The following is a 26,505-nucleotide window of genomic DNA, read 5'->3' on the forward strand; positions in this document are numbered from 1 at the left end:
AAAACATTTTTAAATAATAAGAAACAATAAAAACATCAAAAACATACATAGCAGCAGGAAACAGGGTCCTTAACACATTCAGGGCCCCAGGTTTATTAATAGATTAAAGTTATGATTTATAGATTAATATATCACAGTATTTTGCCGTGAGAAATTTATAGTCTAGTTGTTTTGGCATATAATGTCCTATAGCACTGTCCCAAGGGAACGAGTTGAAACAGTTTAGGTTCAGGATGTGAGTGGTCAGTAGATATATTTTCAGTTCCCTTCTGATCTGCGCAATATACATGTCTTCTATGGAAGGCAGGCTGGTTGCAGTTGTTTTTTCTGCAGTCTTAACTACGTTGGAGAATGTATCTGTCCTGTTGTTTAGTTGTTGTACCAAACCAGTATAGAAGTACAAACGATAGACTCAATAATTCCTCTGTAAAACTGTTATCAACAGCTCCTGGGGCATCCCGAACTTCCTGAGCTGACGCAGGGAGAATGTTCTTTATTGAGCCTTTTTAATAATGGTTCTAATATTAAATGTTCATTTCAAGCCCTTGGATTATATAACTACAAAACCTGAAAGACTGTTACTTTTCTGTTGAATATAGCAAGAGGTGGTAGAAGGGCTTTATTTAATTTAAAAATATATAAAAATGGCTGTGTGTGTGTATGTTCCAGCATATCTGTCAGGACTTGTTACTCCTGATGAAGTGGACAAGGTCATGGGAGCGGTGAGTGCCTCCACATGTGTACTGTACCTTCGTTGGGAAGGTTGTTGAGAAAGTGGTGGCCTTTCAGCTCCGACGGTCCTTGGATGAAGCCGATTATCTGGATCCCTTTCAGTCCGGATTCAGGCCTGGCTACAGCACGGAAACTGCTTTGGTCGCACTGACCAATGATCTCTGGAGAGCCAGGGACGGAGATCATGCCTCCGTCCTAGTGCTTCTTGACCTCTCAGCGGCCTTCGATACCATCGACCATGGTATCCTTCTGCGGCGGTTACGGGAGGTGGGGGTGGGAGGCACCGTTCTTCGGTGGTTCTCCTACCTCTCGGACAGGTCACAGTCGGTGTTGGTCGGGGGGCAGACGTCGACCCCTAGGCCCCTGAAATACGGGGTGCCGCAAGGTTCGGTCCTGTCCCCCCTCCTGTTTAACATCTACATGAAGCTGTTGGGCGAGATCATTCGGCGGCACGGGATAAAATACCATCAGTATGCAAACGATACCCAGTTGTATCTGTCCGCCCCGTGCCAACTCAGTGAAGCGGTTGACGTGATGTGTCAATGCCTGGAGGCTGTTAGGGTCTGGATGGGGGTAAACAAGCTTGCGCTCAATCCAGACAACACCGAGTGGCTGGTGTGTTTCCCTCCCAAAAATTGACTAAGTATTCCATCACTCAGGCTGGGGGGTGAAATTCTACGCCCCTCAGACAGGGTTCGCAATTTGGGGGTCCTCCTGGATCCACAGCTGACCTTAGAACATCATTTGTTGGCTGTGACCAGGGGGGCATTTTCCCAGGTTCGCCTGGTGCACCAATTGCATTCCTACCTGAACCGGGAGGCACTCGCAACAGTCACTCATGTCCTTGTGACCTCAAGACTGGACTACTGCAATGCGCTCTACATGGGGCAGCCCTTGAAGAGCATTCGGAGACTTCAGCTCGTCCAGAATGCAGCCGCGCGAGCGATTGTGGGTGCACCTCGGTACACCCACGTTACACCTATCCTCCGCGAGCTGCACTGGTTACCGATTGGTCTCCGGATACGCTTCAAGGTGCTAGTCGTCACTTATAAAGCCCTTCATGGTATTGGACCTGGGTACTTGAGAGACCGCCTGCTGCCAATTCATTTCATTCATTTCATTTTATTATATTTATATGCCGCTCTTTTCCCCCGAAGGGGACTCAGGGCGGCTAACAAATCAGGGAAGGGGGGGTACAGACAAAAAATAAAAAACGAAACATAACAATACATAATTTAAAAACACACAACAGTCATACCATTCGAAATGGGGGCAGCAACTCTTTAGCCCCAGGCCTGTCGGAACAGCCAGGTTTTAACGGCTTTGCGGAAGGCCTGGAGGGTGGTGAGGGTTCGAATCTCCATGGGGAGTTCGTTCCAAAGGGTCAGAGCAGCCACAGAGAAGGCTCTCCTCCGGGTAGTCGCCAGCCGATACTGGCCGGCGGATGGAATTCGGAGGAGGCCTAATCTGTGGGATCTAATCGGTCTATTGGAGGTAATTGGCAGCAGGCGGTCTCTCAAGTACCCAGGTCCAATACCATGAAGGGCTTTATAAGTGACGACTAGCGCCTTGAAGTGTATCCGGAGACCAATAGGCAGCCAGTGCAGCTCGCGGAGGATAGGTGTTACGTGGGTGAACCGAGGTGCACCCACAATCGCTCGCGCGGCTGCATTCTGGACGAGCTGAAGTCTCTGAATGCTCTTCAAGGGCTGCCCCATGTAGAGCACATTGCAGTAGTCCAGTCTAGAGGTCACAGGGGCACGAGTGACTGTTGTGAGGGCCTCCCGGTTCAGGTAGGGACGCAACTGGTGCACCAGGCGAACCTGGGCAAATGCCCCCCTGGTCACAGCCGACAAGTGATGTTCAAAAGTCAGCTGTGGGTCCAGGAGGACTCCCAAATTGCATACCCTGTCTGAGGGGCATACTGTTTGACCTCCCAGCCTGAGAGATGGAAAACTTGGCCAATTAGTAGGAGGGAAACACACCAGCCACTCGGTCTTATCCGGATTGAGAACAAGCTTGTTAACCCCCATCCAGTCCCTAACAGCCTCGAGGCACTGGCACATCACGTCAAACACTTCATTGAGTTGGCACGGGGCGGACAGATACAGCTGCGTATCGTCCGCATACTGATGGTATTTTATCCCGTGCCGTCGAATGATCTCACCCAGCGGCGTCATGTAGATGTTAAACAGGAGGGGGGACAGGACTGAACCCTGCGGCACCCCATAATTCAGTGGCCTAGGGGTCGATCTCTGCCCTCCCACCAACACCGACTGTGACCTGTCCGAGAGGTAAGAGGAGAACCACCGTATGACAGTGCCTCCCACCCCCACCTCCCGCAGTCGTCGCAGAAGGATACCATGGTCGATGGTATCGAAGGCCGCTGAGAGGTCAAGGAGCACTAGGACGGAGGCATAACCTCCATCCCTGGCTCTCCAGAGATCAATTACCTCCCAAAGGACCATTAGATCCCACAGATTAGGCCTCCTCTGGGTTCCATGTCATCCGGCTACTACCTGGGGGAGGGCCTTTTCTGTGGCTGTTCTGGCCCTTTGGAACGAGCTCCCTGCAGAGATTCGGACCCTCACTTCTCTCCAGGCCTTCCGTAAAGCCGTTAAAACCTGGCTGTGCCGGCAGGCCTGGGGTTGATGAGTTCCCTTCCCCTCTCGAATTGTGTGACTGTTGATTGTCTTTTAAATTCCCTTGTACCTTTTTGTTGTATTTCCTTTGTGTTTACCTTCCCCCCCCCTTGGGTTTGTGAGCCACCCTGAGTTCCTCAGGGAAAAGGGCGGCATATAAATAAAATAAACCTTCAAACCTTCAACCTATCTCTGGAACGCCTCAAGCAATTTCACCCAAAAATGGTGCGCAGATGACTTTCTCTGGAAAAAAAAATACTGTGAGAGTAAGACACCCCTAACACCCCATAGGATATGTGTTGTGTTCAGATACAGCCTGTTGTGCCTTAAAATGGCTTCTACTGTATTCCCGTAAAATGGCTTCTATTGTACAGCGCAGTGGAGTTGCCATGGTAACGACTTCACAGTACTCCTCAAGAGGGCTCCCTCTGGTAAGGGGGAAAATCCAACATTAGAAATTACATTTGGGCTGGACATTTCCCCCACTATAAATAAATACCTGGCCAATGCCAGGTTATTGGCTAGTTTAAAAATAAATATATATATAAGAGTTGTAATCTGACAGACTTTATTTAGTCTAGATCTGGGAATTGGAAGAAGGGACCCCCACATCCTTTCTCAAGGTATTTCTAGCCTGTATACTTTTCTATGAGAATAAAAAGCTATAATTTTATATAATGCCTCCCTTTATTCCGAGCCTTTTGGGGACACAGAACAGATCGGGCCTAAATACTATTTGGATTTGAGAGTACCAAGGATGTAGCTTTCATAAATTTAACATTTATTTACATACCCTTATTTTTAAATATGCATTTTATACACAATAGTCCAACATAATTGTGATAATGAATCATTTCTTCCTTTTTTAAACTGTCATTTTCAGACCCAAATTGCTCTCCAGTCATTAATTAGAAAGCACCAGCAAATTCCTGGAAGCATCTGTCGGGCTTTATTGGAAAGATTTCACAAAGAAAAGAAAAAGGAGTAAATTGGTCAAATGTTATGATTAGGCCAAGTGAGACAACACGCTGCTAATTATTATGAGTTTGACAATCATACAGGATATCAAAAATTTTAATTTATATTATTTTCTAATTTAGTATTGTACTTTTTTTCTAGCAAAGAAAGGATAAAGTATTATGCGATTTTTCATTTGCATGAAAAAAGCACTTCATAAGGCTTTTAAAACATGGTTTTATTTCAAGGTTGAAATGTTACTTAGAAACTGGTATGCTTACGGGTAGGTAGGTCATGATTAGTGAATGATACAATACTAGACTTATTATGAGTTGTAATTTGAGAAGTTGTATATAAGTAGATCCAAAATTCCGTTAAGGTGAAGTTACACGTGTGCAATTGGGGTGGAGATTTTAGACACTCTTCATCTTCATATGTGCAAAATGGATAAAAGGCAGATTCTGTCAAAGAAAAACAGTGCGAGCGTAATTAAAACAAATATTTTCCGTAATTGAATGATATGAACATAATCATAGCAATACTAAATTAGGATGAATTTAGGGAAGAATTATTTTGTGTTTGCTTTTTATAAATGTGATTTATATACTGGTATATGAATTTCAATGCAGCCATTTTATTGGATTCATTAATCACACTAATAAATATGTTTTAGACTGATTTGGTTCCTTGGCTGCTATTTATATTGTGCATTTTACTACCGTATTGTTTTTAAACATTGTAAGCCATCCAGAATTACTAATGTGAGATAGGCAGTTGTATAAATCTTAAGAAATATATTTTTTAAAATATTAAAATCATATTGAACAAGATGGCATTTGTGTTGTGCTTCACTGCAATATGTATTGGAGTGGTAAAGAATTTCACTATTGGGTTTTTGTGAAACAGGCAATCTTTGTAGACTATCTTGAAGCTGTATTTCACCAGGCATTTTTAACAAAGTAAATTTTTATGGGATATATTTAGAATGGAAGGAAATTTTGTTTGTATCAAATGTGTTCAAACTGATGGTCTGTCTGGATAAGCATGTAGGGCAGGCTGGTAGAAGACATGGTCTGCATGCAGCTCATCAGCCATATTTTTAATAATAAAATGATAGTTCACCCTCACGAAGGATCTGCAACCATTGCCACAAAGACACATTGCTCCAACACCTCCCGGCCTTACCAATGCCGCCAGCTCTGTTGCTGCTCCACCAGCCATCAAACAATTACAGGTAGTCCCTGACTTACAGCAGTTCACTTAGTGACCATTCAAATTTACAACGGCACTGAAAAAATTAAATTATGCTGTTTTTCACACTTACCACTATAGTAGCATCCCTATGGTCACATGATCAAAATCCAGACATTTGGGAACTGACTCACATTTATGACCAGTGTCCCCAGGTCATGTGATTTCCTTTTGTGACCTTCTGACAAGCAAAGTCAATGGAAAAACTAGATTTGCTTAACAATTGTGTTAATAAACTGACAACTGAAATAATTCACTAAACTGGGACAAGGTCATAAAATGGGGGTAAATTCACTTAACAAATGTTTCATTTAGCAACAAAAGTTTTGGGCTCAATTGTGGTCATAAATCAAGAACTACCTATAATTGGCATACCAGCTATTTCTTTGCAGAAAGCTAATATTTTTAATTAATTAAGATGGCCCTTTTCCATCTACAACTTGTGTAACTCTGGTGTAGCAGGTTGTGCAAATAGTCTTAAGATTGGATTTCAACAGATGTTTTGACTAATAAATGAATAAAAACACTGAAATAAATTTAAAAAATATTGGCGTGGAAACCAATCTGATATAAACTACTTTCAGTGAAAACTGACGTTGGGCTTTGTTTTTGTTAGAAATTCAAATTTTATCTGCTGGTAACATTGGGGAACAAATACCATATTGCAAGACTAAGCATTGCTAGAAGCAATGCAACCAAATGAGGATTTGGATTAACAAACAAAAATCTCAAAAAGACGTAATTCATGAGCATACAAAAACTAATATTCAATAGTTTTAGAAGACAAATAATAAAAGGAACTTCTGATGAACTGCCAGAACATTAGAACAACACAAACACACAAACCCATATACACACAACTGTTTTCCACAAACCATACTTTTCTTTTGCATTTATACATGTCCTAATTTAGGCTCCTCAGGACATTTCATAGACTACCTTTCAGGAGCCTTCTATCCTATACTTTTGAAAATTAAAAGGAACTTTCTCTTTAAGCAGTCTGACTTCAGGTATTCATTTTCAGTTCAGTCATCCAGACTTCTTTGATCTTCCATCAAGTAAAACAGAAGGGTAGAGTTTAATATTAAGCTACACATTTCCAAACACTGATGAAGATGTAAATCCTCTTATCCAACTTGAGGTTCAAAGATAAGCAGATTTAAAGACATATTTCAATAGGTTTTTTTTCAAAAAGTATGTATGCATATTTATATTTTAAACCAAAAGTCAGTGCCCAGATAAATTACATTAAATGTTTGAATTGGCAGAGATGACAGCTTCAAAAATGTAAACTTGCTGGTAATTTTAATAGTGACAATGAAGATGAAATTTTTTTTTACAGCATCATGACAGCCAATAAATAAGGACATTATGGCCCATAACAATAAAATGATTCATGGAATATCATCACAAAGCTTCACCTAGAAGGAAAGCTTAAGAAACACGAACCCAAGCTTTGGTGGGAAAATTTGTAATGAGAGATGTTTGGGGATGCAGATGATATTACACAAATTTCCTTGAGTATAGCACTCAATTCAGAGCAGATTTTTAAAAAGTGGTTAAGAAATGTCCGATAGCACAAGAAGGAAATATATTAACACTAACCTTACACCCAGGAGTGAAATCTACTTACCTTTGCTACCAGTTTGCAAATGTGAGCACACGCATTAGAACTGTATTAGAATGTATGACACCCAGGTGCCACTTTTCACACATTGATTTATTTTTTTAAAAAATAATGAAAAAAATAGGTCAAAGCTATGGGCAGGGTTTATGTCTTTCTGCCTAACTATCCTTGCAAGGCCATTCAGGACATGTCAGAAGTCCACTGGTATATATTTGGATATGTACAGAAAAGTGATGTGATAAAACGGGGACCAGCAGGTCTTTCGATACAGATTATACCAATATCTTCCCTTCTGTTCCTGAAAATCCTTGGTTAGTTGGAGAAATGATGAGGGAGACATTCCTGCAGCATCTCAGGTGACCACTAAGGACAGCAGCTACACACCTAAACTTGCTATGTTTTGCTAGAAACTTTTATTAGGCAGCCATTCATGCTCAGCAGTAGCACTTCAAAGTGGAATCAGAAAAGGGGGGACAATGGTCTTCTAGTCAAAGTTATGCGGGCATCTTCTTACGTCTTAGATCAATTTAAAATGTAGACAAGCTGGACGTTTTTAGGCTCATCTGCTTCATTCTGAATTGTACCAGTTTTACTCATTGAAGTAAAGGTCTTTGTCCAGAAACAGCAGTATAAGCAACATAAGACATTTTAATCTGAAATACAAGCATACAGAATATTGTGCATTAGAAAGTAAACACGAGATGAAACAGACCCTCCTCAATTATAACACAAGGGTCATAAACTTTCTGCATTTTGCTATATAATATTACGCCTCGGCGAGCAAAACCGTCAAGCAAATGAAAAAAACAGGAAGTGCCACAAAACAAAACGAGCATGCGCCAAAGTCTTGCCTTCCCTTCGGCAGCGTCAGGGCACCTCGAACTTGATAGAGCCAGAATATAGTAGAGTGACAAGGCGAGGGACTTAGTGAGTGACAAGGCGAGGGACTGTGGAGCTACTCTAATTCTCTGAGTCCGATCTGTATTTTGTGTATTCGCTGAAAGAGGCCGCCTGCTTCCTGATTCCGAGTCGCCTGTATAGGGTGATTACATAGCAGGCAAAGTATTTCCTTAAACCACAATTTGGTGAAACCACGGATTGTCTGATTCCGGCTTTTCACACTTTCATTTCATCTGCAGAGCAACGGGGCGGTGCCAATAACTTTATAGAAGGATACAACTGGAATGGGGAAAACTGGTATGCTGCCTTGGGGCTTGTGGGAAAAGGCGAGGTATCGGGGTTATTCGTTCATTTAATTCGATTTCACTCCGCTCTCCACCATCCTCTTTGCAGAAAGACAGTGGATCTCTCTGCGCACCTACTTATGGCGGAGCTGCAGCCCGCAACTCGAGCAGCCGACCCCTCCGAGACGCGCGCTCGCGGGTCCCCCTCTGGGAAGCACGGTAGCGTCGGAGGCTGGCTGGGCTCCAAAGGAGCCTCGGTGCCTTTCGAAGCGCACACTCCCAATGCCGCCCTCCTGGGAGTGGGGAGCAAAATCAGAAGGGAAGCTGGGGTCTTTCGGACGGCGAAGCACTTTCCTGCCCTTAAAAGAGGGCGAAGGGGAAGGACTTCCTGGCTGGACTGTCCCGGGTTAGCTGAATGCCGGCCGGTGAGGGGGAGAGCGCGGGCATTGGGGTTTTTTTTGGTTGACCAGCGTCGTTGCACCCTCTGTGGCCAAAGCGCCCCCCCCCCCCCTTTTCTATTCCTGCGAAGCTCCGGACCCTTCCCTGCCCGTCTGTCCTGAAGCTTTTCTCCGTGGATCTCCCATCTCCGGTCGGAAGAAAATCCTGAAGGGATTACCTGAAGGGAGGCAGCTCTGCTTCTTGAAAGGCTCCCAAGGGAATTCGTTGTAAAGGCGGGAGTCCCGAGGATGTTTTCCCTCTGCCGCTGGGAGAGGAATCCTGCGGATGCTGGAGTGAAGAAATGATTGTATTCAAAGCTTTGCTGGCCTTAACTTTGGTAGGGTTTTGGTAGGATCAAAGGAAAAGCAACCGAAGGCCCTTCCCCTTCTCAGCTCACCTCAGCTTTAGTATTAAAATGTGAATCTACTCCTTTACAGGACAGGTGAACCTGCAGAAGATTCGGTACCAGCCAGAAATTTTTGAAGAGCAGAGGAGAAGCTGCATCTGATCACCTTTCTTTCTTGAAATTAAGCATATCCAACAGCTTTGCCTGTCTTTTACCCTCCTGATGAGTTGCAACATTAATTCCTCCCAGTAAACCAGTAATCCCAGGTGGATGAAAATCATCAAAAAAAGTGTGTTTCTTAATTCCCAATGGATCTAGATTATTTAATGAATGTGTCAATCAGAACAGATCTTGACTTGCTTGGTGCAAAAGTTCCCAAAATAATTTCTGACAGATGGCAATGTTGCCCATCCAAAACATGCCAATCATGAACAAATTTATTATGTATACTTAGTCAGTTTCTTGACTGATGTTTCCTCTAATAGACTATAGCACAGAAAAAATTAATATGGTAATAATTTGGAAATCTTTAAGGTGCCACAAGATTCTTTGTGGTTTTGCTGTAAAGAAGCAACCTTTTCAAACTTTTATATAAAATTGCAAGAGGAGATAGGAGGTCATTTCAAGAACATATCACCAATTCAGTCTCCTTTTGAATGTTCAATAATTTTGCCTTGCGTGAATTGGACTATTGTGTATAAAATGCATATTTAAAAATAAGGGTATGTTCTTATATTTTGTAGGGACGTGGAGTTGACTTTTTATATCTTCTTGGATTGCTTGAAGTGACTTCCTTTTGATACAGTGTAATAGAAGTGTGATACAAAGTACAACATTAAAATAAGGGATCACACGAAAGCTTTGCATAATATTTATTACAAAACCTGTATTGTTTTTTAGTAGTACATGAAGTTAGAATCAAGACTTTCAAGCTAAGCAAGTATGTCAAGATCTCAAATATGTTATTCTTAGATCAGATGATGCACTTAGACATGACTATAGTTCATGTTTATTTACTATATGCAATATAGTATGTTCTATATGCAGTATATTATGCATTTCTATAATCATTTGTTTGAAATGAAACTTTATTAAGTTTAATTGGACTCATTTCTTAGGAAACATATGTAGATTAGCATTCTTGTATTTTTCTCTCTAATAATTCAAATTAATAATTAAAAGTCAAATTAACAATTCAAGGACAAATATACGATGGTCTAGACTTTTAAAATGCTTTATGTTTTATTTCCTTTTTAAACAGAACATGATACACCAAAATGAATCCTGCGGTACAGAACAGATATCCTATTTAACATGCATGTTTTATATATTAGAAGAATGGACTGGAGTAGAAAACTTGGGAGAATATCTGAGTTACCTCATCTATCTCACATGGCTATTTATGCCACTACTCTTAGTTTTTTTGCTTCCAACAATTATCATCCTCCTCATTTACATTTCGGCTATCATTGTTCATATTTACAAAAGAAAGACAGACATAAAAGAAGGTTATTTGAATGATTTCTGGGATGGTGCAAGACAAACATTGGCAACTATGTGGTATGCTCATGGAAGAATATGGAATGGTACGTATCCTACCATTCTTGTGCATGACAGTTGTGAATTACATTATCCTCAGTCTGAAGGACAGATATTCATAAAAGTCATTGGATAATTTAATGCTTAGTTCCAATTCCTGTAATTTTTCAAAATAATGCTTTTAGTATTATGTCAGAGATTCATTTTATTTTACTTTATAATCTTCACCTTTCCTAAGTTGATAATGCATAAATAAATATTGTTAAAAAGGGCATATAGAAATATAGGATAAATGTTCCCCTAACAAAATGACAGTGGTATATGGTGTGTTTCAGAAGCTCAAGTATGATTTTGTGATATGGTTGCTTCTATTAAAATGGCTCTGGCTGTGTGATAGTGTTGTGGAAAACATGAACTCTCCTGAACTGCTCCAAGAGTGATGGCTGGACCTTTTTGTGTGAAGGATGATAGACTGCTGGCTGGACTTTCTATGTTTTTGGTCCCCAGAACCCCTGGAGTCTTATAGATGCAGAAATGAAGAAAGTGTCTATGTGACTTATTGCCATGGGAATTTGACCCTGTTCCTGAGGAAGTGGACAGGATTTCAAGGAATGTGAGCTCCACCACCTATGAGTTAGATTTATGTCCCACATGGTCAGTAAAGGTTTCCCAGGTGGTAATGTGATGGTGGGTGCTAGCAGTAGTTAATGCATTTGTGGATGAGAGGGTCCATTAAAGAGATTGTGGTTAATTGGGAACAAAACATTAATTAGGAGCAAAAGATCTATTTGTGCCTTCTGCTTTATGGGGTCTTTTAGGGATCAGTGTATCGTGGGCTGTCCCCTGATATGGCTAGACGACATCGCTAGGGCTTGCTGCCTTAGAAGAATGAGGTAAATCCTCAGGTATGACTCACACCCTGGTCAGCCTTCGTTATTCTACCATCTGGATATAGAAGCATAGGCAGCTGCACAAACAGTCTGAACAACAGTTTTTATCCGTGGACTGTCAGAGTCCTGAATGAAAAATAACGCTACAACAATGATGGCTAACCTTTTTCGGATTGCGTGCCTAAAGTGGGGGGAACACAGGGGGGTCGTGTGCAGGCATGCCCACACTCATAATGCTATACGTGCAACCCAGATGTGCATGTGCGCGAAACCCTCCCATGTGCATATGCATGCAACTAGCACAATTTCTCCCAGGTTTGGCATGCTTTTTTTGCCCTCCCCAGGCTCCAGAGACTTTCTAGGAGCCCAGGAAGGCAGAAAACAGCCCCTCCTCCCCACCCTGGAAGCCCTTTGGAGGCTTCAGGAGCTTTTCTGAAGGCTCCAGAAGGCGAAAAATGTCCCTGCAGGGAACCCGAAAATTCAGGAACAGTGACTTCTGGTTTGGCCGTAGAGCCATTTTTTCACGCTCCGGAGGCTTCAAGGAAGCCTTCAGAGGGCAAAAAAATGGCCTTAAAAGAAGGCTGAAGTCAGCTAGCCAGCTAGCATGCACATTGGTGCTGACAGGGCAACGTGCCCTAACAAATGGCTCCGTATGCCACCTGTGGCACGCGTGCCATAGGTTCGCCATCACAGCTCTACAACAACATACTATGATTGACTAGCAGAGCTGGTGTGACGTGCAATAAGTTCACATGGTGCAATAGGACTGGCTGTTAGTAGGATTCACTGGGCTAGGGATTTTCTGTCTTTTCTGTCTTTCACTGAGTTGTTAAATAATGCAATACCTCAAAATAAATGGAAATAGACTTATAAAATTAAAGTTTTATTACAATATTTTCATGAAAATCTTTTTTGAACTGAAATGAGCTCACTACACACACTAAACTCGATTCTTCTTCCTTGTGAGGCTCCTCTTGGTGCATTTACGCTTGTGAGTAGCATCTGGAATATCTTTCTGAAGCATCCAACAGTAGTCTGCCATCATTGTAATGCTTCATTTTCCCTGGTATCTCCTTTCCATCTCTTTAATGTCTTGCTGGAATCGTTCACCTTGTTCCTCACTCACAGCTCCCAAATTTTCAGGAAAGTAGTCAAGGTGGGACTGGAGGAAATGCACTTTCAAACTCATCAGGCAACCTAAAGTTTTAAATGCTTTCAGCATTCTTCCTATGATCTTTTTGTACTGAGGATCTTTGTTATTGCCTAAACATTTCTGTATGACTTCTTTAAATGCAATCCACCCTTCTTTTTGAGGATCCGTCATGGTATTGACAAATTCTTGATCAACTATAAGCCTTCTAATGTCTGCTCTGACGAACACACCTTCCTTCAATTTTGCCTCCGACAGGCATGGAAACTTGGTGACCAAGTATTTGAAGCATTCTCCATCTCTTGGAAGTGATTTTACGATTTGCTTCATCAATCCCAATTTTATGTGGAGAGGTGGGAAGGTATCAAAGTTTCTCAGAGGACATTTTTTTTCACCGACTGTTAGCACCCTCAGCTACCAATTCTTCTTGGTCCAGTGATTTTGTCGGTCTTGACTGTCCCATAAACACAGAAAACAAGGGTATTTGGTATACCCAGCTTTTTGCCCAAGCAGCATGCACGTGTCCTCACACACTTGCCAACCATGGTCTTCATATTTAAGTTTACGAAGAACCAATTTCAAGTTCTCGTAGGTTTCCTTCAAGTGTACGGAATGAACTACAGGTATGGAAGCGTAAAAACAGTTGTGGAGTAAAACTGCTTTGAGACTTCTTTTTGAAGAATCTATAAAAAGACACCATTGCTCTGAATCATATTGGATTTTAAATTGACCCATCAGACCTTCGATATCGATGCAATAAACCAACTTGTCTTCCTGGGTGAAGTAAGGGACGAACTCCTTTTCACGATGTCTGAACCATGAAGATGAGACTCCTGGCAATAATAAATTCCTGCTTTTCAGCCTTGATCCAAGTAATCACTATGGTTCTTTTGCTCTTGCCGTACCATAGGAATCCCATAATGGAAAGATTTTTTCTTACCCTTGAAGCAGTTTCGGAAGTCTTCAACAAACCATTTGCTCACTTTATGAGGCGCCAGAGGTGGGTTCCTACCAGTTCACACCTATTCGGTAGAACCGGTTCATCAAATCTACCAAACCGGTTAGAAGAGGTCCCACCAGTGGACCTGGAAAGCAGGCCACACCTACAGAAGAGGTTCCAAAAATTTTTGAAACCCACCACTGCCACCCAGAGAGAGAGAGAGAGACAAGACAGACAGACAGAAAGACAGACTGACAGAGAGAGAGAGAGAAAGAGAAAGAAAGGAAGAAATAAAGAAAAAAGAAAGAAAGAGTGAGAGAGAGATGAAAGAAAAAAGGGACAGAGAGATAAAAGGAAGGAGAGAAAGAGAGAGAGAACACATGGCCGGCAAGCCACTCCCACCAGGTCACATGGCCAGCAAGCCACTCTCACAAAGGAGGCCACACTCACAGAGTAGGTTCCAAAAATTTTTGAAACCCACCACTGTGAGGCGCCCAAACTTTATCTTGATCTCTAATTTTTAGTCCAAAGTATGCAAAGTATAATTTTTTCACAAAGTCTGTAATGTTCTGCTGTTGCTTCAACACTGTATATTCACCACAGATGAAACAGAAACTGTCTGGTGAATTAATACACTTTCGCGGAGCCATAACATAACAGTTGAAGAATGACGAGCTAACATGAATTGCGATGAAAACGTGTGAACAGCCTAGAACCAAGAACCTGATGATGATTCGTGCACAAGTGTGGCATGCAGGAGAGAGCAGCTCTGTGTCTGTACATGCAACGTCACAGTGCTGGCCACGCCCCCTGCACTGATTGGAGATGCTGCTATCTGCCCTGTGTCTCCCTCCCACTGGATTCTTCAGGAAAGATTAACCCCTTCTACCATTAGAAGCATAGACTTAAAACTTGCTTAGCTTATGTAGATATTGCTGACCATCAGATTTACAGTGCTATATTTTTTTTACAGAACTCGGACAAACCCTTTAAGGTTTTTTTTTGACATTTTATATCTTAAATGTACTTATGTGACTTAATTAATAGTAATTTGGACTTTAAATTTGGTTAAAAACCCATAATATTAAAAAAAATACCAAAAATTAAAAAAAAAGATAAATTTGAAGACAATTTTGTATGTTGTGGCAAATCATGACATCTAGGAGTTTTTTCAATATTTTATTTGTTTTCAGCACACCAAAATACATGGAAATTAGATAAAAATAATCAAACAGCTTTTTAGTCGCAGACCTGTGTTATTTTTCATCAGCTAGCCCAAATTCATTTTGAAGATGATAATTCTCCAAAACAAAAAAGCCATATATGTGATTGGCATGAGTAATAAAAAAATCAGTGAATATTAATACAAAGATATTCAACTGAAATGGAATTATAATGTAATGAATAATTGCCATGCACTGTAATGTATTTATAGTTAGTATCATAATTAGTTTCATAACTAATTATAGTTTTATAATTTTAATATCTTAAGAATATTTTGTTAAATAAACTGGTATCAAATGCTAACTGTGAATGTTTCTGTCCATAACAGGTTATGAGGTGCATGGTCTTGAAAAACTACCAGATGGACCAGCAATTATTATTTTTTATCATGGAGTAACTCCCGTAGACTTTTTCTACTTGGTAGCCACTGTTTTGATCAGGAAAAGAAGAATGCTCCATGTTGTTGCTGATCATTTTGTGTTTTTAGTTCCAGGTAATTGTCCCGAGCAATTATGAAAAATTATACATCTCAAATAATGTACAATATGGATAAGCTTTATTTCACATTTAAGTTGTGATATATATTGAAAGATAGCAGTAAACTAAATTATTTTCTTATTTTAAATAACAATAAATTCAGTTACTAATTAATCCAGTATGGCTTGTTAAAATTTAGTTTCCTATCCAGAAGTCTTATACAGCCGCATTCTATTTAAAAGAAAAGTGAATTGCAGTGTAACTTAGATATACCATTGTATTGGCTTTGGATTTCAAATTTCTTATCATGAAATATAAGAAAGATTTTGAAGATTTCTTATTAGGATAAAACTATCATTATAAAAAAATTGTACATTTATAATTCTTATCACTGTTGATTTGAAAGTATTTGATTAGATATAGATTGATGAAAATCTAATCCTTTTTTATGTCTTTCTCATAATTTACACCTGCTTTGTAATTGATTGTTTATTCTGCATTGTTCTGATAAAATATAGTATCTATGGAGAGATTATAATTTTATATCAATATTAATCTTACAACAGATTCTTATGAATTCCAGGTTTAAAGTTATTAATTGACGTCATCCATGTTCTGCATGGATCGCAGGAAGAATGTAGAAAAGTATTAGAAAATGGAGGACTGGTAGCAATTTCACCAGGGGGAGTACGGGAAGCACTGTTCAGTGATGAAAATTATACTATTATGTGGAAAAATCGTAAAGGGTTTGCTCAAGTGGCCATTGACACAAAAGTGGTGAGTATTCTGTGGGAATAACTGGAATATAAGATTACAGCTGTTTATGTATGCAATGCTTAGAAGCAAGAAAGGGAAATTTAATGTTGAAAATCATGTAGTTTTTTTTTTAAAATGTAATTTTTTACTTTATACATCACTATAAAATAACTGTTGAAGGGAGGGGAAAAAGAAACACACCAGTATCAGACTGTATCTATAGAGCTTATTTACAGTGTCACTTTGCTTTACAAGAATCTGAGGTACCAGGTTCTACTTACTCTGATCCTTTTAAAAATAATTTTCACACATTTCTAGAAACTGTAATGAAACATGTTCCTTGATTTAGTATGCTTCCTTATGCAAATCAATTTAATTTACATTTTAATCACTTAATATTACCCTGTTTTCCCCAAAATAAGACCTCCCCAGATAATAAGCCAAATTGGGCTTCTGAGCGGATGTGCTAAAATAAGCCCTCTACTGAAAATAAGCCCTCCCCAAAAATAAACTGCATATGCAGTCGGTCCCCACCGTTTCCTCTGGTTGCTTGCTGCGCAAACAACACGAAGTGAGGAGGTGAGGCCAGAGGGGGGAAAGGGAGGGGGAACATGTACCATGCACTCCACACATCCTTACCTAATGGCTGTTCCTGCAATCCTCGCCACGGTGCCCCTTTTGTCATGCTAATGGCTGCTGCAAAAAGAGTGACAGGTGCAGTGATGCGCAACACAGAAGCAGCCATGAGCTGACAACGCTTGCCGTCTTCTGTACTTCAAAACTAATAAGACGTCCCTGAAAATAAAGCCAAGTGCTTATTTCAGGGGTAAAAGAAAATAAGAAACATGGTATTTTAAAAAAATCAATTAAGAATAGTTCAGTCTTTTTCAAATTTATCCAAGTTTTCAAAACAACTTTAAAAAAAAGAATTTAGGAAAAAAGTGGTTTTGACATTGGGCAATGGATGGGAAAGGAGCAGTTTTCTAGTCTGTTCTTCTGTTTGGCTTTTCTTGTCATATAAAAACAGCTGATGTAATTCTATAACTATACACATTAAAAAGAGTCATAAATATCATTAAAAAGGGCAAAAGAGAAAGTATCTCTTCAGATTTCTCAATACAAATTTCCCATAATATTTATATAAATGTTATGGGATTATGAAATGTGGTAATTTTTACTTAATACCAAGTTAATTCTAATTATAGCTGACATTGAACAATTCAAATACCGGTAATCCCAAAGTTTATGAATCAAATTCTAATGTAGTCTTTCTGGGGTTTCTCTTATGCTTTCTTTGGTTGTGTGATACTTTTGTAGTGACAAATGCATAACTGTTTCAACTGCAGTCTTCACAGGGACACATTGGAAAGCCAGTTGGCATCAGCAAAACCCCATTTTTTTAAAGCAGTGAAGCAGATACAGCCCTCAGAAGCTTCTATGGGTTTTCAGAAACTTTCCCAAATGTATATGCACAGCTGCTTTGCTTTGGTGATATTGCCACTTAAAATATTGCCTCACATACATTTATAGACAACATAAGAAATGCTTCAAGGAGTTGTCTGAGCTTTCAGAGAAAGCAGCTGAATGAATGTTTTAAGCATGAATGCATTGCATGTGCCAATACACTTTGCAAAATGCTTTTCCCATTCTTAATGCAGACAAAATGATTATTACCAGCACCTCAGATTTCTCCATAAAGTCTTTGATGAAAGAGAAAATTTAAGAAGATCCTAGATAATTTTCTGTTTTGTTAATTGCTTGCAGGACAAGGTTGTTTTTCTGAAATGTGATGAACTTCATGCATAAAATTGCAGGTATATAGAGCAGCGCAAAAAATCAATTCACTTAACATTGTAGTTCAAATCTTCTCAGAGTGCAGCCCTATAATCCCGATAGAAGACTGAAATTGCAATAATTGGAGACTTATCTAATTTTGTAATGAAAAGCTTTGACTCAGAATGGATGACTAAGACTCAAATTCCCTGTAAATTACAAAATTCACCCACTGAGTGCTTGCAAAAAAAGAAAAAGATACTTTAGTTTCTTACATCAACTACTAGATGGAAATGTGACAAAGAAATAGCTTCCTATACTTGTTCCTCTTCATTTTTCAGTTAATCTGTCTTATCTGCTTTTAGATCCAAGTATATAACTTTGTAATTTAGTAAAAAAAAATCAGTTTATTATGGGAAATAAATTAATACATATCTCCATTAATCTATTCTTTCAGCCCATCATTCCTATGTTCACACGAAATATTCGGGAAAATTTTCGAGTAGTTGGAAGAGGAATAAGTATGCAATTTTATTTGGATTGCATTGTATTAAGTCAATTGTTATTATATTTTGTTCGCCCTGATTAGAGCTCATTTTGATTCTCATGCCTATAGTGCTGGAAGTGATTTTAAATAAAATGCTCTGGTTTTTAATAACCTGCTCTAATATATAAATAAGTTGCTTGCCCTGTTATATAAGAGGAATCTGTTGTTATTTCATTTATATATTGTCTTTCTGCGGCAGCTGAAATTTGGAAATATCTGGATTTCCCCCATTTTTAATGCCAGTTCAACAATACTCTGCAATATATTAATCTGTCTAATGTAAAGTTGTCATGAGATCTGCATGAAGGACAGACAAAATTAAGTACCACAGATGAATCCATGTTCATCTCTTTAATCACTACATTACACTACAGTCTGGACATGTAGAATTTGTTGGCTGTTCTGCATGACAACAATTTTTTATCATTTGCTTTTGAGGTTTGATATGTCTTCTTTGAGAGATTAATTTTATAATCTAAAAACCTGAAAACATTGACAAACTCAATTACAAGGCCAGTTTAGTATAGTGGTTAAGTTGCTTGACTAGAAACTGGGTCACTCTGAGTTCTAGTATTCTCTTAGGCATAACACCCAATTGGGTGGTTGTGGCTCAGTCACTCATCACAGAATTGTTGTGGGGAAAATATGAGGCAGCAACATATACCTTTGCTATATAAAGTAAAGCAGATATAAATTAAAATTATTATTGACAAATGTAACTCATAAGAACAGTTCTTGATAAAGCAAGAAGCAGCTATTTAATAGCCAACCTACCTCTACAATATTCACAGATAGGCGGTGGAAGCATATTTCTTTTCGACCATGGGTTAGAATGCAGTATTGCCAATCAACTCTGGCTACAGCCCAGGAGTTTGATTCTGATTAGGTGAAGGTTGACTAGGCCTTCCTTTTTTCCAAGGTCAGTAAATTGAGGACCCAGATTATTAGGGCAACATGCTGACACTTGTAAACTATTCATAGAGTACTATAAGGCACTATAGAGCAGAATATAAGTAAGTGCTATCACTAAGCGGGCTAATGGACATCACCAAATTTTATGGTAATGACTTCCACAGAACTCTGGCACAACATCCTTACTTTGTTCTGATTTGTGTTAGGAAGAAACATTTTTTAGCCGTGGTGGCACACGGAGCCATATTTGCTGGCACACCAGTCAGTTCCAGCGCACATGCGCATACTGACAAGCTGATTTTCAGCCTTCCAAAGTGCCAGGGGAGACTGTTTTCACCCTCCCCAGGCTTCAGGAAAGCCTCTGGAGGCTGGGGAGGGTGAAAAACAGGGCCAATGGGCTAACCGGAAGTTGGTTCTTGAACTTCCAGTTGTCCCATTGGGTCCGTTTTTTGCTCTCCCCAGGCTTCAGGAAAGCCTCAGCAGGGTCAACCAGAAGTTTGGAAACGATCCTTTTCCAGCTTCCGGAGGGCCTCCAGGGCGCTGGGCGAGGCTGTTTTTGCCCTCCCCAGTCTTCATGGAAAGCTTCCGGAGGCTGGGGGCATGCACATACGCAGATGGGCAAGGAGAATTGAATTGTTGTGGGCACGCATATGCACGTGATAGCACAATTTTGGCACACCATAAGAAAAAGGTTCGCCATCACTGTTCTATAGATTTCTGAGTGTCTCAGTCCTTTTAGGTGAAATTAGAGATGACGTCTTCCATGAAGATGACTTCGAGACTCCAAACTTTTCCAGACCATTACAAACCAGTATAGAGCACTGCTTCTCCTTGTAGTTACCTCTCTTCTGTATCCTCTCCTTTCACTAGATCCTAGGTTTTTTAGCCTTGTATGTTTATCTATCATTTAATATTTTTTAGCAAACTGCCATGTAGCTTTAATTTCCTAATGCAGAGGTCAAGATGATGGCATTAACTTGCTGTTCAGATTTGTGTCAGGAAGCAATTTTATACAGATTATTTATTGAATCACTACTTCTTGGACTTTTTAAATGACCAAATGGGTAAAAATACATAATTGTATCTGCTACCCTATTAATCTCTCTTTTTTCAATTAATCAGAATTATTAAGATCGATATATGAGCATTTTCGTTTCCCAATATTCCCTATGTATGGAAACTTTCCAGTTAAATTGCAGACTTATTTTGGAGATCCTATTCCATATGATCCAAACACCACAGCAGAAGAACTAACCCAAAAAGTAAGATCTTCCTTTTCGAATATTAATATTTTGATGCCAGCTCACAAATTTAATATAAAGACTCCTGGCTGTATTACCAAAATACTTTCAGCTTATACTATATGGATATTCAGATAACATTTGTGTGATTCAAACTGTGGATCAAAACATATACATTTTGATTCAAATAAATAATACAATAGCACAAGCTTGTTTGAAAATTAGGCTGAATGAAAGGGAAATTCTGTCAATACTATTGATTTGTTTTCTAGGCAAAGTTCCCAAAGTACAAGGAATTGTTGACTTTTATTCATTATTTATGTAGCAGTGGTATTTTCCGGTTCTCTCAAATTTCTAGTTCTTAAATGCATAATGGTCAATTGCTTATAGTTTAAATATTTAGGAACTGCTTTTAAATGTTTTTTATGAATTGATTCTGAACTATTTGGAATTCTTTTTTGTTTTAAAAGGTAGCATTTTAATTTATGTTCATTAAAATTATAGAAATAAAAATACATTTTACAGTTCAATCATATAGAAGCAAAAGTACATTATGATGTAATTAGCATAGCTTAAGGAACTTTTATAGAGCCAAAGAAGAGATCAACTATCAATAATATGATAGTAAAACTCAGCAGTCAACAGCTATTAAATATGGTTTTTCAAACTTTTTTAAAAAAAATAAAAATGAGAGAGAGAGAGATGCATATCCTTCAGGAGACAGTACACTGTGGTTGGAACTATTTACCAAAATGATTCAGTCAGACTAAATTTAGGGCTTCAACAAAATTTCAAATGGACCAAAATTGACAAGTCCCACCCTACTGCTGTCAGCACTCCTTCATTGGATAATCAGGAAAGAAAACCACGAGACTCCATTGATAGAAATCAAGTGTACTTTTACTAATTATAAATTATCAGAAGCGTAGCAAAGCGAAGACTGATTATTTAGGCGCGAAAGCAAATGATATATAGAATAACCCATTCCCCACCCCTTGGCATCCCAGTCACAGTCCAATCATAATTCTCCCAAGTGTCAGGTGTGAGATAACTTCGAAAGGCATCACCAAGATGGAATGTCGGTGCCATTGGCCTTGGCGGGAAACCTCCTCCGCATGCGCAGTAAGACAGGCAGCAGAAACTCCAGAATCTTCCTCCAGCACAATTAGTAGTCCCCTCCCAAATACCATGCCCCCCTCCCCGTTTCAATGGCAGCCGAAGCAGCAGCAAAGCAAGAGGCTGACAACTGCACTAATTCACTTTTATAAAAATAATTATTTTATTCTTCTTGCCAAATTAGGGTTTGTCTTTCATCATGAATACATTTTTCAGTGAAGAATTGGGAGAGAGTATGAAACTACCATATTTTTCGGAGTATAAGACACACCGGAGTATAAAACGCAGCAAGGTTTTGAAGAGACAAATTTAAAAAAAAAAGTTTTTGCACTCTGCAGACCTCCCAAAAATGGGCCTGTTTTTTGCAAAAACGGGGCTGTTTTTTTTTTCAAACAAAGGGCATGAATAGCTTTTAGGAGGTTTGTAGAGTGCCCCCCCAAACGAGCAAAAAACAGCCCATTTTTTACAAAAAACGGTCAATTTTTGTAAAAAAAAGGGCATGCATAGCCTTTAGGAGGCTTATAGAGTGTTTTTGAGGGCTGGAGGGGGGTGGTGGCAAAATTGACCAAAAACAGCCCATTCTTTGCTCATTTCTGCCCTCCCCAGCCCCCAGGAGCACTCTGAAAGCATCCTAAAAGCTATGCACGGCCATTTTGGTGAAGGGGCGGGGTTTCAGGAGACAAAAAATGCTGTATTCAGTGTATAAGATTTTCAGTCTCTTTTTTGAGGAAAAAAGGTGCGTCTGATACTCCAAAAAATACAGTATATGAAGTATCCTAAAATTAACTAGTTACTTTTCATACATGAATAACTTGGATTTTAACTTGGTTTAATAACAGAGTTAATGCTCTAAGAACAATTTGATCCTAAAGATTTCACATTGCTCAGTGGAGGTTGGCGTTTCAGAATGCCTTGACATTCAGCAGAGGGCAGAATTTCCTTTTAACTAACATAAAATCAGAGCAGCTGAGGAGAGCACGGCTGAAATCTACTCCTTTGTTTATTATTTGATTTTTGTAGTATCTAAAGTATAGATTGTCTGATGAAAACTTATTTCCACAACAAGAAATCTGTAATTTCAGGGTTAAATTGCTAAATGTCTGGTTAATGTTATACTGTAGTTTGAAAATGATTGCTTTTTATTTTTAAGTGTAATTTATCTTTGAACAATGCAATAATAATGAATAATTTATATTTGTCATCCTTCTTCCCCCCCATAGGCAAAGGATGCACTACAGTGTTTAATAGACAAACATCAGAAAATACCAGGAAATGTGTGGAGGGCTTTGATGGAAAGATTTACAACAGAGAAACAAGACAATGAATAACTTTGGCAAATTATTGTGGAAAAAAATTGAATGATATTTTAATGTGATATATGATGTTGCAATAGTTTTTTATTTGCTGTGCAAATGTATAATTTTACAGAAAACCAAGCTTTGAAAATCATTGTTACATGTATTACTCAAGAAAGTAAATCTTTCAGTGTAAATACAACTCTTTGTGTTCACAGAAAATCAAAGTTTAAAAAGCACAATCCTAATTAGGAATTAGATGTAAAAATGATTTTTAGGCTTTTTGAAATACATCAAATACATAGCCTATTTCTAGTACTTCTTAAATATAAACCTTAAATGGATCAGGATTATATTTAGTATTTTTGTAAAACTTTGATTTTTCTATTCCCTGTATTCTCCAGTTACCAAAGGTTTAAAGTAATCAAATTTATGTATGCAGAAGCTACTCATATGAGCAAGAAAGATCCAGTATCTGTATTCATTAATACTTAGAACTACACTTAGAATTTAGTTCTAGTTTACTGAACAGTACTACTTATAATGGTACTCAAAAAGAGGAAAATAATTTAAGGCTTTGTAAATAATATGAATTGGCACTGCATAAAGAAGAATTTCTGCAGTAGAAATTGTTTTGCTATTTTCCAGCAAGTACTACATGTTAATTTATTGTGAATTTGTATGCCCTGGAAATTAAAATTCATAAATTATAGGTATACTTCTGCACCAAGGCAATGCGAAGCCATAAGGATGTGCCCTATTTAGTATAGTGATTCTGGGATCAATAATCATTCAAACAGAAGCTTACATTGCATGGTACTCTGCCATCAAAGTGAGAATATTTGCATAGGAAATTGATAATCCTTTTATTGGGAAGTATCTGTCTCCTAAGAACATGTTTCAGTATTCTCCAATTTGGTTACAGTTAATATATAGAGTATTAATGAATAGGTCAATTTATGTATCTTAAATCAAGGTTGTTTCTCGTCAAATGGTTGAATTAGTTAAACAGAATGACACAAGTTCTTTACTGTATCATTTGCACTATAGTACCTGTTACCATTTTCATGTCATTGTTGCTTGCTGTATGTATATATGCTCAGACCTATGATTGAATGATTATTGACAACTTTTCTTACAGTGCCCTTCATAGTCAGCAATGACTAGCAGAGTAAAATCTGCAGGGATACTTTTTCATGGATACTGTTGCAATTCTGAGAATTTTTTAGATTCCTCATAGTGTTGAATCCAGTTTTAATGTTAGATTCTATTATAAACATTCCATATGTTTATTGTGCAGATTTATAATTGTCCAGACCTACTTATGAGTAGCTTATTTATGATATATGCATAGGACATTTATTTTGTTGTTTTCATTAATGCAAAATAACTTTAAACTTTGGGGGAGATAAGTATATCTGTTCTGAGCAATATTTTTACTTTTGGAGGGGAAGGCTAATTCTCCAGACCTCTTATATAAAAACTATTCTGTACTAACTATTATAATCCACAAAACAGGACTTTCTTTCTTTAAAAATTTAAGTAGAAAATTAGCTTTATGTTGTTTTTTTTCAGATTTTAGCATGCATAAGGAACTCCATCCAATTTTTTTTAAAAAGATGCCACTTGAAGCTAGTGTGCTTTACCATGAGCCTATTTCTCTGTCAGGATTTTTTTGGAGTGGGGTGGGGATCTCTGAGCATTGGAATGTATCCAATAGTAATGAAAATAGAACTCCTGGAAATATATTATAAGATATAGACATGTAGCTATCAAAGAAAATACTTTTTTTAGAAGTAGAATTGCATCATATGTATTGGATGTACCATATTTTTCAGAGTATAAGAGTTACCTTTTTCCCTCAAAAAAGAGGGTGAAAATCTGGGTGTGTCTTATACACTGAATACAGTATTTTTGGCCTACCGAAACCCTGCCCCTTTGCAAAAATGGACATGGAGAGCATTTGGAAAGCTTGCAAAGTGTTCCTGGGGGGCCGGGAGGGCAAAAATGAGCAACAAACAGGCCATTTTTGCTCATTCCCCCCCCCCAACCCAGAGGAGCACTCTACAAGTCTCCCAAAGCTCTTCATGCCCCCCCTTTTTTTGGCAAAAAACGAGGTGTGCAGAGGGTTTGAGAGGTATGCAGAGTGCAAAAACTTTTTAAAAAAATTTACGTTTTCAAAATCATGGTGTGTCTTATATACTGGTGCGTCTTATAGTCCAAAAATATGCTAATTCTACTTCCAGAAAAAAAAGTACTTTCTTTGATTGCTACGTGTACTACTTAAAGTGTTTATTCATAGTAAATGATAGCAATTATTTTCTTTCTTATTATCCACTGAATCTACTGTACTTGGTAAATGTAAATCTGATATTATGTGATCACATCTAGTCTTACTTTTCAATTCCCTTAAGACCTTAAAAGGAAACAAGTTGTTATGATGACCATTTGATAATTATCATTAAAAGATTGAACTTAGAAATAGTCACTACTATAATGATTTGTGAAGAGCGTTCAAGAGATAAGGAAGTATTCCAAGTAAAGAAGGGACCAATGCCCATATTTAGGAAAACCTTTTCTATCCATTTAAGGGTTGTTTTTTTTTTTTTAGTTCTCTTGCTGTTATAAAATGTATTGCTTTTACTTTAAATTAACATTTTCAATTTCATTTGCTGTTTAATTATTTTCTTTCAGACTGATTACTCAATTAAAAAGTGTTCATAAAGTATTTCCAGGAGTGATATAGGAAACAAAAATATTTTGAGATCAGCGTTATGGATACTGCTGGATATTTTTTTCTGAATAATCCTTTGAAATCATTTAAATGATAGTATCAGATTGAAATATAGTTCATTTTTAAGAATATTTAAACATTTTATTTGCAGTTATTCCTATTGTTTCATTTTTATGTCATGTGATGAAAAATACCTACTGAATAAAGATGAAGTAACAATTAGAAAATATCCTTGCATATTATATTATGTGTGCATTCTATTGATCTTAGTTTTTTTTTTAATACCATAGTTACTAAAGAAAAAGATCACATAGATAAAACAATCAAATGAAAGCAAGGAGTAGCAACAGCAATAGCACTTAGACTTATATACCACTTCATAGTGCTTTTACAGCCTTTTCTAAGTGGTTTACAGAGTCAGCATATTGCCCCCAATAATCTGGGTCCTCATACTGAATTCATATGTTTTCAATAGTATTAAATACTAGAGCCTGAAAAGCCTTCATAAGTGATTTTTTTTTTAGCATTAGTAAGTTAATTCTCAAATGACTGCTTTAAAGGTTTTTCCCAGTTGTCTCTCTGCCTGTGTCCAGGGGAAAACTCTTTGTGTGTGGATAAAACCTTGAAAGAGTTATATATCATTTCTGGAAGATTAAGAGCAGGAGTAAGTTATGAGTGATTTGTAGCAAATCCTGCCTCTCTTCTTCAGCACCACAAAGGGGAGCTATTTCTCT

The 26,505-nt window shown here is 38.4% G+C and overlaps 2 protein-coding genes and 1 long non-coding RNA gene across 5 annotated transcripts in view; 2 read left to right on the top strand and 1 right to left on the bottom strand.

The window, feature by feature from the left end:
- Nucleotides 1-5,159, top strand: part of LOC106537593 (DGAT1/2-independent enzyme synthesizing storage lipids) — a 27,436-nt gene extending 22,277 nt beyond the window's left edge. Inside the window, exon 6 of the mRNA XM_087707059.1 lies at nucleotides 4,258-5,159. Within this exon, the coding sequence (XP_087563185.1) occupies nucleotides 4,258-4,362 (105 nt within the window). The 3' untranslated portion in view covers nucleotides 4,363-5,159. The remainder of the gene's footprint in view (nucleotides 1-4,257) is intronic.
- On the bottom strand, nucleotides 4,411-9,157 carry LOC148049208 (uncharacterized). The gene is made up of 3 exons (XR_015695645.1): nucleotides 9,010-9,157; nucleotides 7,216-7,862; nucleotides 4,411-4,792 (listed from the first exon to the last, which is right to left on the bottom strand). It is a non-coding gene; the product is annotated as an uncharacterized LOC148049208 (long non-coding RNA).
- LOC106537738 (DGAT1/2-independent enzyme synthesizing storage lipids) lies at nucleotides 8,108-26,000 on the top strand. 3 transcript variants are annotated; one of them, XM_087707055.1, is made up of 9 exons: nucleotides 8,108-8,251; nucleotides 8,349-8,406; nucleotides 9,269-9,465; nucleotides 10,439-10,763; nucleotides 15,249-15,413; nucleotides 15,981-16,174; nucleotides 18,384-18,447; nucleotides 20,508-20,647; nucleotides 22,963-26,000. In XM_087707055.1, exons 3-9 carry the CDS (start codon nucleotides 9,448-9,450, stop codon nucleotides 23,068-23,070), a joined length of 1,014 nt encoding a protein of 337 aa, XP_087563181.1. In that variant the 5' UTR covers nucleotides 8,108-8,251; nucleotides 8,349-8,406; nucleotides 9,269-9,447; the 3' UTR covers nucleotides 23,071-26,000. The 3 variants fall into 3 exon arrangements, with proteins under 3 accessions (XP_087563181.1, XP_087563184.1, XP_087563183.1); XM_087707058.1 differs by lacking the exons at nucleotides 8,108-8,251; nucleotides 8,349-8,406 and adding an exon at nucleotides 8,477-8,612; XM_087707057.1 differs by lacking the exons at nucleotides 8,108-8,251; nucleotides 8,349-8,406 and adding an exon at nucleotides 9,029-9,168.
- Nucleotides 26,001-26,505: the final 505 nt, after the last annotated feature.

The sequence above is a fragment of the Thamnophis sirtalis genome, unplaced genomic scaffold, assembly GCF_051295495.1.
Source record: "Thamnophis sirtalis isolate CommonGarterSnake01/CBP01778 unplaced genomic scaffold, rThaSir2_p1.2 scaffold_2, whole genome shotgun sequence".
Lineage (NCBI taxonomy): Eukaryota > Metazoa > Chordata > Lepidosauria > Squamata > Natricidae > Thamnophis > Thamnophis sirtalis.

Excerpts from the sequence above, each read along its gene's own strand:
- LOC106537738 (XM_087707055.1), top strand. Across the intron at positions 15,414-15,980 it reads TTTTGTGTTTTTAGTTCCAG|GTTTAAAGTTATTAATTGAC; the intron begins GTAATTGTCCCG and ends TATGAATTCCAG. Across the intron at positions 18,448-20,507 it reads AGTAGTTGGAAGAGGAATAA|AATTATTAAGATCGATATAT; the intron begins GTATGCAATTTT and ends TCAATTAATCAG.